This window comes from Thunnus thynnus, chromosome 3 (genome assembly GCF_963924715.1).
Source record: "Thunnus thynnus chromosome 3, fThuThy2.1, whole genome shotgun sequence".
NCBI lineage: Eukaryota > Metazoa > Chordata > Actinopteri > Scombriformes > Scombridae > Thunnus > Thunnus thynnus.
The window spans coordinates 9,438,032-9,454,372 of NC_089519.1; the positions used below are offsets into that span (position 1 = coordinate 9,438,032).

At 38.1% G+C, this 16,341-nt stretch overlaps 2 protein-coding genes across 3 annotated transcripts; one reads left to right on the forward strand and one right to left on the reverse strand.

Moving 5' to 3' along the window:
* Position 1: 1 nt before the first annotated feature.
* On the reverse strand, positions 2–3,035 carry c3h22orf23 (chromosome 3 C22orf23 homolog). Its single transcript, XM_067584032.1, has 7 exons — positions 2,723–3,035; positions 1,708–1,820; positions 1,501–1,563; positions 1,158–1,331; positions 824–961; positions 566–666; positions 2–387 (listed from the first exon to the last, which is right to left on the reverse strand). The coding sequence occupies exons 2-7, from the start codon at positions 1,799–1,801 to the stop codon at positions 271–273; spliced, it is 687 nt and encodes a 228-aa protein (XP_067440133.1). The 5' UTR covers positions 1,802–1,820; positions 2,723–3,035; the 3' UTR covers positions 2–270.
* A 2,203-nt stretch (positions 3,036–5,238) lies between these two features.
* Positions 5,239–8,347, forward strand: klf1 (Kruppel like factor 1 (erythroid)). Of its 2 annotated transcripts, XM_067584026.1 has the most exons (4): positions 5,239–5,528; positions 5,699–5,735; positions 6,405–7,263; positions 7,366–8,347. In XM_067584026.1, the coding sequence occupies exons 2-4, from the start codon at positions 5,730–5,732 to the stop codon at positions 7,539–7,541; spliced, it is 1,041 nt and encodes a 346-aa protein (XP_067440127.1). In that variant the 5' UTR covers positions 5,239–5,528; positions 5,699–5,729; the 3' UTR covers positions 7,542–8,347. The 2 variants fall into 2 exon arrangements, with proteins under 2 accessions (XP_067440127.1, XP_067440126.1); XM_067584025.1 differs by having other exon boundaries at positions 5,241–5,735.
* The last annotated feature ends 7,994 nt before the right edge of the window (positions 8,348–16,341 follow it).

Consider the following 16,341-nt stretch of genomic DNA (forward strand, 5'->3'; position numbering starts at 1 on the left):
GTTCATGTTTCTTGTACATTTAATGCTTTCACTACCTGAGAACACTGCTTTGCTATCACACCTCAGCCGCTTATACAATCCGACCACATTGCAACACGTCGGCTGTAACCTCTTTGCAAAAACATCATTTTCACACTCGTATAACACCCGACTCATGCCGTGCAAAGTTTCAATTTTAGTCAGAAGGATGCTTTAATGGGTTCAAAGGTGTATTCCCTGAACCTGACTTTCAAGTGAAGAGTTCAAAGGAGCTGACAAAAACCTGTCTGGTCAGCAGTGGTCAGTCTTCTCTGCTCCTGTCTCTGCGTTTTCCACCCTCCTCTCAGATGTCTGAGCAGCCTTCTGGGGACTGCGGGTTTTATCCAGCATCTCCAGCTCTCTGATTTTCTGGATGGGAGTAAAATGTCAATCTGATATTTATGCAAGATGAAGCTGGGTTTTCTAACAGCATCAGTGCACTCATGTTGTGTCCAATAGATTTGAAGTCATTATTAGTCACTGCGGTTAAAAATGTGCACTGTAGACTGATTTGAACTGAGCAACGTATATACTGTTGTTTGTTTACCTGTGATATCTCAGTGTTGATGATGTTGATGTACTGCTTTTCCTTTCCCAGAGAGGCCATGTCTGCCAGAAACTGTCTTCTTTCCTCTATTTCATCCAGTACTGCAAAACAAACACATCAGCATTTGACTTATTTAAGAGGCACTTTATATATGAGGTCGAGCAGAATTTAAGTCAGGGTGAAATGAATAAGCTCAATTTACAGCTGTCACTGTAACTTCTCCACAAAATCTGTTTCTCTGCAGTCAGTCAGCCTCACCTTCCTGATATTTGTCTCTCTCCTGCGTCACTTTAGGGTTACGACATGCAGCATCATTCTGGGAAGATGCAGCTGTGGGCTCTTCTTGTCCTGTTGCCAGGATATTTTGAAGCCTCCTCTTCTCTTTTTCTAAGTCTCCTAGATTAAAAAAAAACAAGTGAAACAAAGAGAGTGACAAGAAGACTGAATATTTCTTTGGAGAAACAGAAAATCAAACAAAAAAAAAACTACAAATTTACTCACATTTAGTGATGGAATTATTTGAAATATAGGCCTGTTAGAAGAACACATAAATGTAGGGTGTCAACTAAGAGTGTCAGCTTCAGTAACATACGTATCGGACCGGGGCGGAATTTTTCTCTGACATAGCTGTTCCCAGAACGACAAGAGTCGGCGCTGCGCCTCTGAGGCTTGCTTGGCAGGCGTTTCTGGACAGATGTCCTGGTTTTAGGCTGAGGTGGAGTAGCTGACTGTGTGAGGTCAGAAGTCGGTGGCAAAGCTGCTCCATCTGTGAGGGAAAAGTTTTTAATGCAAACATATAAAATGTAGCACTGCTAAATGTTTCAGATAATGTGTTGAGGGAGTAGCGCAGCAGCAAAGTCAGTTCAATGCTCATTGAGAAATTGTGTATTTTAATTAGTGCATTGCGATTTGTCATCCGTAGGCCTCAAACTCACTTTTTACGCATTCGTTGATCTGTTTTCTTTGAAGGTTGGTGAGCTTTGATTCCTGCATCATTACTGAACACAAGGAGAGAGAGTGATTAAAGTGGCATTACAGTGAGTTTGGAAAGTATATCTGCATACACACCCACATATATATAATTTCAACTATGTATTGGTCCCATTCACACTTAACCATCACCAACAAAAGCATCATCTCACATTTCAGCATATCCTGGGTCTCCTTGCTGTACTGGGGGGCTCTGGGGGTGTTCCACAGTCCCCCGCTGACTCGACTCTGTGAGAAGGTCTCCATCTGTTACCCACGTTGTTATCTGTCACACAGAGGGACAATAACCACACTCTATGCATCGCAGACCAGGTAAAATTATACAGTTTTAATTTGTGAATTTGAACAAGTCTCTGAGCAGAGAGACAGACTGTGGTGATGCTTCATAGACATGAATGATGAACTCCTACAACACTATCACAGATTTTTTTTATTAATTTAAATGGGATATAGGGAGATTTCCAATTCACAAGCCCCCCTATTTAGCATTTATAAGCAGCGTATAAACATTTAATGAATGGTTTATAACACGTTAAAATGTAGTTATAAAGAGATATAAGGACTTTTAAAGTATTTATTAATGTACTGTATTTGTCAACAAATATAACTTCTCATTTGAAGACATATTTAATATTATTATTGCTGTTTATTGTTGCTGTTTTTTTTTTTGGTTTGTTTCTTTGTTTTTTAACAATATTGTCGTTGATTATCTGTTTACATACCAGCGCTCAGTTATGGGTAACCACAGGAGGAGTTACAATTGTTGACAAATAGCTATATTAATAAACTTATATCTTCTTACAACTACTTTATGAACCATTTATCGTTTATACAATTATGTTTATAAATGCTAAATATGGGGGGTTTAAAGTAAAGCTGTAAGGTCAACATACAAATAAAACTTAATGTATTGTTAATATAATGTGAAAATAAATAAATAAATAATAATTCATGGCTCGGCTCTAACGTGTCATCTGAGAGCAGGGATAAAGTTATATGATTGTGATGCTAAATGTTAACTAAGGTTACCGTTCAAATCGTTTGCTAACTTGTTCAGATACACTTACGTTACGGTCGTTAGTGCTGGCTTAATAACCAGCTGACTTTACACGAAGGAAATTCATGACAGGAAAACATATAACTAAGCAGAAAGTAGAGAGGACTTACTCGAACACTTTTTTAAAAAAGACAAATCCTCCGTAAAATCGCTAATTTCAGCCACGATGAAAACATCCACTCCAGTCCAACCGAGTGCGACAGCCTGTTGCTATAGCAACCAAGTAGCAACAAGCACTTCTCTGTTAAAGCGACGTAATAATGACTTTTTGTTCCTAACTTCAGATTTATATATATATATATACATATTTCAACAACTTTCATTTTTACACCAACACTGAATGTTTGGCTGCAACCTTCTTCTTCTTCTTTTTTGTACTCACCTGTTATGTTTTTATTATAAAGCCAGAGGCGCACTGACAACATGTGACCACTAGATGGACACAAAGGTTATTTTGTTTGGGTTGATAAACCGTATATGTTCCTGTTTGTGACACAACATAAAATATTTTATTATTCACACTAGACCAGATGTATCATTGAAGATTGGTCTTTATTTTGATGATCCAAGATTAAATTAATAAATTTTTTAAAAAAAAACAACAACTACTACATCCTGTAACTATAGCCTATTGAAGTTCTCTAATTTGTGCTTTTCTGATACAAAGGTGCACTTTCCCTATGAGGGATCATGAAACAAATTCATACCATGTCATGAAATCCAACTGGAATATTAAAAGATTTTTTGTATGGGAAGACGGCTCTGACATGGAACTGGAATACTGAAAAGTATTTGTCTTTCACAGTAAAGTTTAAATTGTGTGGCCCTGTGTGCATGTTTAGCCTAAAAAGCTCAACTGTTTTCATGTTTTGTTCCAGATTTCCAAAGGATTAGACATTTTAGGGTTTTTATTTGTCTCTTGAAAATTCATTAATTACAGAAAGTGCATTACGAACACATTGTCTCTCCCTCTTCTGACTGATTTTCTTATAATAACAGGATACACACACAAGTTCACAAAGAGTTAGTCCGAGGCTTTTGGAGGTCAATTTTCTTCTGTCAATCAAATAAACTGTAGATGCAAATGTAGATGCTTGTGTAATGTCTTTAAGGTAATAAAGAGGCTGTTTTGTGAGCCGGGCCACCACAGCTTTCAGCTTGCATAGATGATGTCTTGTGTGTAGTCGTCACTTAGAGGGAACGAGAGAGTCTTTATCAGTGGTGGGCTAGTCATCGCGGATCAGCAGCAGTCAGGAGTCCATTATCTGTGAGAAGACAGCAGTCTGCCTCTGCCCCATGTCCACAGATAAACACTAGCCAGAATATAATCACCTTTCACACACAGGTCTTCTCAGAAGTCAGAGCAGCATGTCCTCACAGAGAAGACAGACATCAACCTATTAGCAGTAGTGGCTCAACAAAAGGGATGAGGTTTTACTGTAGACTTGAAACCTGAATCATGAAATGTATTACATATCTAGAATTTATTCGAGTATATGTTTATCTATCAATCTCCTTACCTGTTCACTATTATGTGTTTGTTATTTTTATATGTTTGAACACTGAAAGCAGCATTGGAATAAAAGATAATAGAAAATTAAATATGTTTTGTTTCTGTGAACACTTTGCATCCCATATTAACATGAAACATGCACATGCTTCTCTGTACATGCACACACACACTCTGCTGTCTGTGCCAAAGCGTGCTTTATTAGATAGTGGCCAGTCATCAGATAATGACTGATGACTTGTTTACTTGTGAATGAAAAATAACATAGAGAGGACTGCCTTAGTGGAGTGTAATTTTTACTGCATTTTATAGCAGATTAACTACATTTTTAGTAGAGGTTTGGTTTAGTTTAAATAACGTGTAGATCATAGTTCTATGTTTTTATGACTTTGTATGACTTAGTATTTAGTGTACTTTTTAATGTATTACAGCTACCTGATACTTTTTGCATTTTTCTTTAAAATAATTATTAATTTCAGTTGTTGTTTATAATTATTTGTGTAACTGTCAAGGATTTACAAGTAAAAAAATTTACAAAACCACTGTCTTAAAGTTTACCTACAATAGAGTTTAACATTCCTTCCTTATTTTGTTTGAGTTTGCCCATTTCAGGATGTTTACTGATCTATGTCAAGTGCAAAATGAAGTTACATTTCCTTTCACATCTTCCAGTTAAAAACCCAGACAGGATGTTTAGGGTGTGTTTGTTGGAATTGCTAGGATATAACCGTCTGAAGTGCAGGTATTAAAAATACATAAATCATTCTTGGTGTGCACTTTAATTCAAATAACTTACAATTATTCATCCTCATCATTACATGATTTCTTTTTTGATTCCTCTCTTGTACAGAGATGTTGGTATTTGCTATACTTCAACTATTTCCTATGTGATGTAACCATTCCCTTGTAAAACTGTACTTTGAAAGCAGCTTCCCAACACATGTTTTAGCAAGTGTTGAAGCTTATTTTCCTTAATTGATTCATTAAAAGACTTCTGCACTGAAAATATTATTTGGGATTTGATCGTAGCATTAATATTGCATTAATATTTAGTGATTAGTCTGTATATAAGCTTGCAATTAACAGAATAAAGACTCTTGGCTTGACTTTTTGCACAGAACAGGAAGACAGTGAGTTGAGGTGAGATAGCAGAGTTTCTTATTGATTGTAAATGAACAATCTTAAGACATAAAGAAAAGGAGCCAGCTAAGTAACACACACATCATACGCTCCACCTCCTAACGGTCAAAACCTACATGAAAAAGAGAGATTTGAAGTTAGACTCGCAGCTGACAGAGATAGACAAGAGAGAGGAGGGAGAGATAGCAGGGGAGGAATGGAGCTTTAAGAAACTATTCCTGCGGCCTTTTAGCACTGAGCGGACTGTAACTGGGATGAGTGACTTGGTGAGCTTGTGAGTTACTTTCTGTTAGCTGAGCTGTAATAAAAAATAAAAAAAAGACAGAAAAAGCAAAAAAAGAAAAAAAAAGAAAAGAGAAACCTCGCTACTACTGTCAGTCAGCTTCATATCAAAGTGCTTAATGGCTGTTACTCAGGCTGTGCTCCCTTCCTTCAGCTCCTTCTCCAACCTCGCTCACTCCGGCGGAATGAAAGTAAGTATTGTTTTGACTTTATTTGTTTGATTACTACACAAAGACAGAGCAGTAAGTTTAATTTGACTGTGGTCAAGTCACTTTATCTAAACTGGAACCAAAGCAATTAATGTAATTTTATATCTGAGAAAAGTAGTATATTGTTGTATATTGTGTGTATTATCTCTATTATTAGAGATAATGTAAAATGTATTTTACTTAATATTTATTTGACAATTGTATCTGTCTATAAAATGGACTATGATGTTGAACTTGTCCTAAAATAACACTCAGTTACTGAGCAAAGCAACTACTCGCCCCAGAATTCCTGTGGCCCCAAAAGCTCCAGGTTTACTGTGTGTCAACTGACTGTGCTAGTGACATTGAAAATTTGTTTGAGAATATGCACCGATATGCACAACATATACTTACATGATAAAGGCCTAAAGGCCTGCTTTCATACCTAATTTTGATGGTTGCTGTGTCAAAATCAAATTTTAACCTTATACTATAAAAGTTTTGTGCTTATTTTCTGTTGCATATTCCCAAAGAAGAGGTTAATTGGGGCCCAGCAGCATATTTTCACCCAGTGCCCTGTGCAGGTTAATCCAGCTGTGCTGACTTGCTACAAGCATGAGTTTTATGTTTTCCTTGTTTATCATCACTTCTCAATACTCTCCAACATCATAGGTGTGGAAGTCTGAGGGTGGCTCTCTTCCTCTGGACTCTCTAAACAACAGACTGTCGCCAAACAGCTCTGAGCAGCTGCAGGTCTCTCAACAAATGACAGAGGAGCTCCTGGACGATGACAGCCAGGCATCCTGGGACATTGAGTTCCTGCTGGCTGACTGGAGCAGCCCATCACCTGACCTCAATCCTTCCCTGGACAACAACAATCAACGGCTCCCACAGCTCGACCCGAGCAGAGTGTACCAAGAGGCAGGCATGTTCAAGGACCAACCAGTACAGGAGCGTCTGCAGATGGAGGGTGGTAGCAGCCTCATGGCTGAACTCCTGTCCTCCGCTGAAACAACAGTATCTGTCCAGCCAGAGTTGTACCACCGTGGTTATAATGAAGACCAAACAGGTCGGACTTCATTTCCCAGTCACAGTGTAGATCAGTTTGGTTTCCCCCTGGGGAGCAGTGTGGAGAGACACAGCAGAGGAAACCTCAGTAAGGTTGCATCATGGGAATTCAACCCTTACTATTCCCAACAGCAGCCTTCCTTGCTGACCTTCCCCGACAGCAGGTTCATCCCACCTCAAGCTGTGACCTCTGACCCTCGACACTACAGCTACATGCCCCACTTTAACCACAACACCAACCTTTTCTGCGACTACACCCACAGCCAGGCAGCTGGTCACCTGCCCCTTCATCAGCAGCCCCTGCTGGTTGGACCCCAGCTGCCTCCTGGTGGGTTGGAGGGGAAGCGTGGTCGAAGGACTACAGGGAAAAAGAGGCCTGCGATCCACAGCTGTGAGTACCCTGGCTGCAGCAAGACCTACACCAAGAGCTCACACCTCAAGGCTCACCTCCGTACCCACACAGGTAAACTCCATGGCTCTGCCACAGAAACAACAAAGAGGTTTGTCACATTTGGTTTTATTCATTTGTTTGTTGATCACATTTGCATTATTCTTTACTCATCAGGGGAAAAGCCTTATCACTGTTCGTGGGACGGCTGCAGCTGGAAATTTGCCCGCTCAGATGAGCTCACGCGTCACTACCGTAAGCACACGGGGCAAAAGCCCTATGAGTGTCTGCTGTGTCAGAGGGCCTTCTCCCGCTCCGACCACCTGGCTCTGCACATGAAGAGACACACCTGATGCCTCACACAATAACACCAGTGCCAATAATCCAGCTTTAATGCACTCCAATCCCAACGACACATCATGACTTGGATTTTCTTCGACTCTAACCCAGACATGTATGCTGAGCACTCGAATTTGAGACTCAATGACCTCTGACATCAATGTAACCCTAAATGTGTACTTGATTATCTGGTTGGTTAACTATACAGGCCAGTCAATGTACACTGTTAAAATACAATTTCAGCGCTGATTATGTAATTTTCAGATTTGTTTGTCTGTTTAGTTTAAAAGACTCAAATCTATTTCAGAAGCCGACTATATATCAATTTCAGATTTAAAAAAAAAAAAAAAAGACTGACGTCCACAGTGATTAAGACTGACCATCAGATAGTGACTTATTAACCAATAACATTTAATGTGACAGATTATATTCTTTTTAATTAGACTGGGTTCAGATTGCTGGAACTCTGACTGATTAATTGGACATCATGAAGACACAACTTTGGTTATTTTCACAGTGAAGTGTCGGGACTTGACTACATGCTGGACTGAGTTATTCTCTTTCTAACCCTAACACAGACACACACACATTTTTACATTGAGGACCTTCAGTAGAGTACAGAAACTTAAACACTAACAAAAGACCTACTGAAAGATGTGTGTAACAGGTTATAATAGTATATCCTGTAGGAAGTCATGGCTCACTTGACAAAGTCATGACCGCTTAGTTGCATTACCGCTGAGATGATATCTTTGATTTCCTTTGTAATAATGATTGTAACTTTAAGAATGTGATTATACAGTAAATTTATGGCTGTGAATTTTTGTCAACTTTTTATTTGTGTCTGTTTGGGGAATTTTAATTTAAGAAAAATATGTATGCTTTTTTGTCTCATGGCTGTAAATAAGCTATACTTTTCTCAGTTGTTTATCATCATCTCAAAGTGAGCAACATATTTATTAACATGATCTTTTAAGTCAACAGAAGATACTATATAATTTACAATGTTTTTTATATTATGAAAAGTGTTTTAAAATGATTTAATTACAGTATGTTTCGTTTGTCATATTCCAATAAAGACCTCTAGTGCTGTAAAAACTGCCTCTCGTTGTATGTGACAAGACATTTTAAGCGTCTTTCTGATGGCCAAATCTATGGTGGCCCTGAAAGCTCAATGCACTGCTTAACTTAACAGACAAAACAAAAGCAAATGAAGAAAAACATCTTCACCAATTTGACAATACATGTGTAGCATTTAGAAAAAAAAAAAACGCTGCAAAGTGAGAAAACTCAACCAAATACAAAAATACACAACAAATACAGAAATCAAACCAAATACAGAAAACATTTGGATTTGGTTGTGTTTTCTGTGTTTGCAGCATGATTCTGTATTTTCTCACTTTGCAGCATTTTTTCTAAATACAGCTCATGTGTTGTTGTCAAATTGGTGAAGATGTATTCAATTATTTTTGTATTGTTTATTTTTTAATTATTTATTTGATTTTGTTTTGTCTATTAGCATGTTTTCTAAGTTGCAGTTTGTTGAGCTCTAAAGGCCTCCGCATAAATCTGGCCAGCATAGAGCAGGATCAAATGTGTATTTTTTCCCTGTGTGACTCTAATCACTGAATACATCTGGACCATGATGAACAAGTTTGTGAGTCATTCTGAAAAGTCCACATGCCTCTTTTCACAGTATGAAAACTCGGTTTCTAAAAGTGAGAAAACACAAAGTGTAGTTTGGCCTGTAGGGGGCAGCCTTCTATTATTATTACATGGTAGTGACCATGATGCCTGCAGGCTGGTATCAGCAGGCTGTTGGCACTTGTGTCTGCAATGTTTGTAATCTGGTTGAGGATGAGGTTAGGATGAGAATCTGCTTATGTAACTCAGCACTCACTGATTCATCCAGATTATGTCAGATGATGGAGGTCGTCATCACATTATGGAGCTCCCTCTTCCTCCCTCTCTCTGTCATGCACACGCACACGCATACACAGGCATGTATGTATACACACTCACTTACCAACATTTGCAACACACACAGAGAAATGTATTTACATGCTCTTTAGTGAGCAATGTTAGAATAACAGGAGGCGGTTTTGTTTAATAAACCTTAAACACACATCTAGGATGATCCATAGCTAGATTTCCATTTTCAGGGTCATTATAGGCAGATCACAGAATATAATATCCACCCACATAAAGAAACTGCTGATTCATTCAACTGCTGGAGTTACCTTGTGTGTACACTTGTATGTACTTGTGTGTATACTTTGGATATATGATGAGAGTCTACAGTACTTAAAATGATGGCACACTCAAACCTCTGGAAGTAACTAATTCTAATCTAAAAAGGTGAATTATATCCTACAGCATTTCATCTTGTTTATTTTTTATTGATATCACTACCAATTCCTCTCGTTGAACAAGACAGAGGGCACTTTGTAGTTTTTCCCATTGTGAAACCTGCTCATCCAGTGTTGCATGATAACACATTAGTGCCCAATTTACAGCCAAATATACACACATGATAATGACTGTGCTACTGATATCTTCCACGGACTTGAAACGATATGCTATCCTTTGAGACTCTCCTCACATAAAGATGTTACACATCAGCATATTAATCCGCAACACTTCACAAACAGGTTAGTGATGGTCATGAGATGTGTTTGAGGGTAAATGATTCAGGATTTAGTGGTGATGTGAAGACAGAGGCAGATTTCTGACCTGTAGTGCCCCATAAAAGAACAAACAAACTCTTAAACCAACCCCATTTCTACTTCTACTATCTAGTTCCTGCACATCATGAAATACATCTAAAGAGGGTGTTATGCGGGTGTTGCGCATTCAGGACATGATTCAAGTGTTAAGAGTCTGCAAAACAAGCACTGACGCATAAGCAAGAGATCAAATATTACAACATAAAATATTTTCCACTTTCCACTCTATCAAAACAAGGGACAGCAGCATAAACAGGCCAAATATTATAAAAAGTCATCATAATGTACGACCTTGTGACCAGGTCAAGGCTTTAAATCTGAATACCATGTGGTTTTCATAATTGCAAAGTGTTTCCTTGCATTTAGCTTCTTTTTGCTTATTTCTTCACAGTTTAAATGACATTTTCTGTAAAATCCCACCGAGACACAGAAGTGAAAAAAAGAATAATTACAGACCAAGAATTACAAACCAAAGCATCATTTTTTCTCCCTCCCTGGAACCCACAGACCAAGTGTGGAAAACCACACACACACAAACCCTCCATGACAGACTTTCATCAACATGGAAACACGGGAGAAACATCTTGAATGTGGAGAAGTAGGGGAGAGGTTTGGTGAGGACAGAAGTGTAATTAAATTGCCTCCCTCTGTCTTTCTTGTTTTCCTCTGTGGAGAAATACAGATTAATCAGTTTTCTGCCTTCCAGAGAACATTTCAGGACACACATTTAATCATATGGAAGTAGAGAGATGAAAAAAGGAAAGAGAGAAAAGCTGCAGAGATGAGGCAGTGCTCCCATCTTCAGTTAACACATGTGATAAGATCAGTCAATTCAAATCCTAATCAGGTCATTAAGGGAAAAGATATACAACAATTACAGCTACTTTTAAGAATTTATGGACACTGTTAAGGAGCTTTTAAAAACTTATCGTAATGTGCGTGCTATGTATTAAGCTCTTGTGGTATAAATAACAAGCTTTTCTGTGTTTGCTTTTCTGTAAACCTTGTGTGGTCAGAGGCCACAAAACTATCTAATTCAATCTACTTAAAACTTCTGCTTAAAAAACATGTTTTTGTCCTGGATATATATCATATCACATGATATTTTAACAATAACATACAGCTACTGTGGAATTTAGTCATTGTAGTCAATGCTATGCAAACACTTGTGCTTTAACTTCCTTCAAACATGGCATTGTTTGCAGGCAAATCCTGTGAATGGTCACACTGTGTGAACTCCGCAGAACAGCAGTGTTTCTGAGAGGAAGCAGTGACATGTTTGATTCAGCAGAGCCACCTCAGTTCACCGAACCAACTTCTGCACGCACACATGCACACACGCAGTCACAAAGAAACACACACTTAGACACCACTGTCTGTACAGTATGTTGTAGCTTTAATATTTTAGGAGCTCTGTCTCTCCAAGAGCATCTATGACTGGATTTTCTCTGCATTATTAAACCTTGTTTTTTTCTTCTTCTTTTTTTTTTTTTTTTTAAGAGTTTAGGGTTCGTCCCATTTGTCTTTTTCAGGGGCTGCAAATTCACAAACAGAGCCAAACTGGCAACCCTCCATGTAATAGGAGAGGTAAGGATTTCTAAATGCTCATGAACTTTACCAGCACAACAAGTTAGGATCTATTCTCACTCTTGATTTAACTCATTTAATGCATGTTACAGTAAGTTAGTATGAATGTGTGGAATTATCGACCATATTGTTTGAGCTATTACACAACGTCACATAATGGGAATCTTGGCCTGATGTCCAAAAGCAGGATGAGGATTATAGTGGTGAAAGCTGCTGCAGTGCTGAAGCTGTTGAGGGGAACTGTGAGTCCAAGTGGATCGAGGGATGTAAAGAGTGAGTGGGAGACAGAGAGAGAGAGAGAAAGAGGGAGAGAGGGAAAGGGAGGGGGGAGAGTTGAGTCTCCTGATTTGAACTTTAGCATACTCACACACAAAGTCAAACAAGGCCACTGTCCACTGTGCGCGAGCAGTCAGTTACTTTCTGCCTCTGTGTTAAAGGATCTAATGAAGCTTTACATACGCATGAAAGCACACACATTTGTACTCTTATACTTGTGAGGACCCTCGCTGACATAAATGCACTTCCATTAAGTTGGGGGGCTCACAAGAGACAGATTAAAAAAAGAATTGTGAAAATGCAAAAAACACCTCCTATATTTCATATTGATCGTATGAATCTCCCTGCTCACGTCTTTGACTTTTAGATTTTCAGTTTAACATTTACAGCTTCAGACCAAAGCTGAAACATTTCAAGCAATGTCTATAAGTAAATTTCTTAGATGTGACAAAGCCCCTCCACAGCCACAGAGGACATTATACAACTGTTTTCCCCTCATGGCTCATAAAGTGACTCTGACGTGTAAACTTGATGGTGTGCCCCCTTAACCATCACAACAACATACCTCAACCTGAACCTCAACCGTAACCTTATTGATGAAGTGAGGACGTGTCTTCATTCTGAAACTCAATGAAGACAGACGTACACACACACATACAGTAGTTCTGAACGTACAGTACGCTACCCTTTGATGTTATCTATATGAGGTTTATAAAAACCAGGGTGTAAAGTATCACACGATATTCACATGTAGAGCAATAAAGATAAATACAAATTACTACAACGCAATCTATGATGAAATAGCTGTTACCTTTTACAAGCAAAGGTGCTTCCGGTCTTCTTATAGCTAGTAGCTGTTAAAGATGTGAATTGGCCTTAAAGGACATTATAAGAAGGATAACGTGAATATAATTTTATTTATAATTTTGAAACCTGCATTGTTGTTTACTAGCTTTGCATCTTTTTCTTTCATGCCTTTTTTGCTGCGTTTCTGCATGTCTTGGTGCATTACAGCAATGTGTGTCTTAAATTAGCTGCGTGGGTGCACATGCTGGACAAACAAAACAGCAGCCCACTCATAAAAACATTGCTCCATAGTGCCAGTAGTGGTCAAAAACTCTACAAAGTACCTTTAATCTGATATCTTTTCCTTTTGGCAACACTGGTGTCTACATTTTCCACCAACAAGGAAGAGACCTCAAATATACAGTGTTACCTGCAATAATGATTTTCTAAAAACAAAAGTGGCTAAACGTTCTCTTCTCAATGGATTACTTATAGTATGTTGAGCAATTTTCAAGCCTCTAAAAGCTCATAGCATGAACTGAAACCAGCAAAAATCTATTTCAAAATATATGTTGTTTGGCAGTAATAGTTAAAGGGCTAAAAAGCATACAAGACTACTAATATGATCCTTTAATATTACAGTAATATATAATGCCTGCATCCACTGTAATGACATCAAATATATGTACAGTAGATACTTGAAGAGGCAGTTGGGGACACAGATAAAAGACATTTTCATATTTCATGTCCTGTACATTACACTATGTAACACAATATTTGTTCCTGGGTAATAAGTGTTATCTCCTAATTATAAAAGTATAGAAAGTGGTTATTATTCCCCTAAAAACTTTACTTTTGTGACCTGGACAATGAAATGTACCTTTTTCCAATGAGAAAACGGGTGAGTATGCACATTTTTACTCATATAAAGTCAGAAAAAACAACTTATGAATCAAAATGGACATGCATTTATACTAAAGTTATACAAAAGTGACCACAAAAGATTTAGAAGTGAGTAGTTTTTCAAGATTTACGAACACACAAATCAGCCCCCAAATATAGTCTCTCATCATTGTATCCGATGATTCATATGTTGTTTTTTCTGACTTTGAATATGAATGTGGAAATATATAAGTATATTTCAAAATATCACTGTCTTTGTCACAAAAGCAAAGTTTGAAGGGAATAATAGCCACTTTCTAAACTTTATAGATATGAGCAAGTAGGAAATAACACTTACTACCCAGGAACAAAAAACAAGTAAAAATTTGTTACACAATGACATGAAAATGGACTACATGATTACCTCTATCATCTACAATGTGGGCCTATCACTGCATTTAGAGTAAAAAAGGTGAGGGGTCACCCCTCTGCACATTATTCATCCAGTGTGCTGGAAGTCAGTCGCTTTCTGCCTGAGGTTTCAAGGTTCACACTCATATACAGCCACCCACACACACACAAACATACTCTCCGCTGCCTTCATATTTTGCACAATATTTCAGTTACATAAGCCATGGTACAGAGTTGACACATTGTTGTCCAGTTATGTGGCCATTATTAGTTGTTAGAGCATCAACCTTCAACTCAACAACATGGAGTTTTGACTTGAGTCAGAGAGAGAGAGTCAGAGCTGATGTTCAAAGGTGAGTCTGTTCAGTGCCCGTATGTACACACTCACACACACATATATATACATACGTGTGTACCAGAAAGACACACAATGGTGAAATAGTACACTGTGTATTCTTTTTAGGCAGACTTATTAGGTATTAAAGCATGGGTATGGATTGTGCCCAGTTGCATACAAAATGCACCCAGAACTGGAACTTTTTTTACGTCTTGGCAGAAATTGTGGAGAAATTATTGCAGAAAAAAATAATTTTTCAAAGCAGAATAATTCAGTTTGTTGCACTTCAGTGTATAAAAACAAGTGGATTTAAACTGGAAATAGGTGAAACAGTCTCAGCCTTGAGGTGATATTTTTTGTTTGTTTGTTTAAGTAAATGAGATTTTTAAGACTGAATACTTCATAATGACACAATGACTCATTGAAACAGATAATTTTGTCGCATTACACCGCCCCTCCATGCTCCGGGAAGCTGCTGGCACTTCTGGGAAAATATTTTCCAAAGAATAGCTAACCTTGACAAGAGGAGGCAAGAACTGAAATCAAAATGTTTCATTTAATCTAGTTTGTTGGCAGCTTGTGACACTCAGGTCAGTGTTACAGTTTTCTTTTCGCAGAATCTCACCCCAACCTCGGCATGTCACAACTATTCGCCAACATGTTCAAACTGATCTGTCCAAGGTTACAGTATCAAGTCAATAGTGGTATTGTTGTCAGTAATTGATCCGGAGAGAATATATAATTGAAAGAATGAGAAGTTTACTCAGTAGCTGCCTTGTTTTGGAGGAACCAGTGAGATTGACAAAGAGACAGAGAGGTCCAGTGTGTGGCATTTTCATGTGCGTGGAGGAAGTATCACTGTCCTGCAGATCGCTCATGGAACAATGTTCTTTTTTTCTGTGCAACCTCACCCCAACTGAACTTCCAGCACCGCGCAGTCCTCACATGCTCTGTGTATGTATGTGTGTGTGCGTGTGTGTATTACGTAACAGCTCTCTTTTCCATTCACACTGGCGACTGGCATTCAAGAGACTTATTCTCTCTATATCCCTCTGTGCCTGCTGCCTTTACATTCTTCATTTACAATACATGGTTATATAATTTATAGATTATCTCACAGATTCAGTAACACAGCGATTAGATTAGCTTCTTTTGATCCTGCACAGTGAGGCCAACAGTCTGTGAAAAAGGGAGAAAATAGACTGATAATGGCAACTAGTGTGTTAATATCTAAAGCTGTGATAGTATTAAGAACAATCATACATATGCTCTTTTTGTGCAGGTATGTGTGTGAGTTTAACACAGAGAGCATGTACACAAAATTTTTGCTGTGTAACCAAAATGTAACCGTGTTACCTTGAACTCCTCTTTTACAGGTGCTCACCTGCAAAGAGCAACTGAGGACAACTCAAGCCATGACTGTGCTCGCACTGGCTTTTTGTGAACTGGATGACCTCACATAACTGTGTGAATATAAAAGTACAAGTTTTATGATGTAAAACTGATGGACAGCATAGAAACCTGTTACTGGAGAAGGTGTTAAACACATGAAATATTATCTTCACATTACATCTTCTTCTTTTGGAAACACAACTAAATGTAGGTTAGAAGTCACCATGAAACAGTGGTGAAAAGAAACTAAGTATGTATGTACGATTTTGAATCACTTGTACTTTACTTGAGTATTCCCATGTTATGCTACTTGATACATCCACTCCTCTACATTTCAGAGGCTTTACTCCATTAATGTAGTGGAGTAAAAAGTACAAAGTATATATAAAGTAGTTTAAATAGCTCCACCTCAAACAG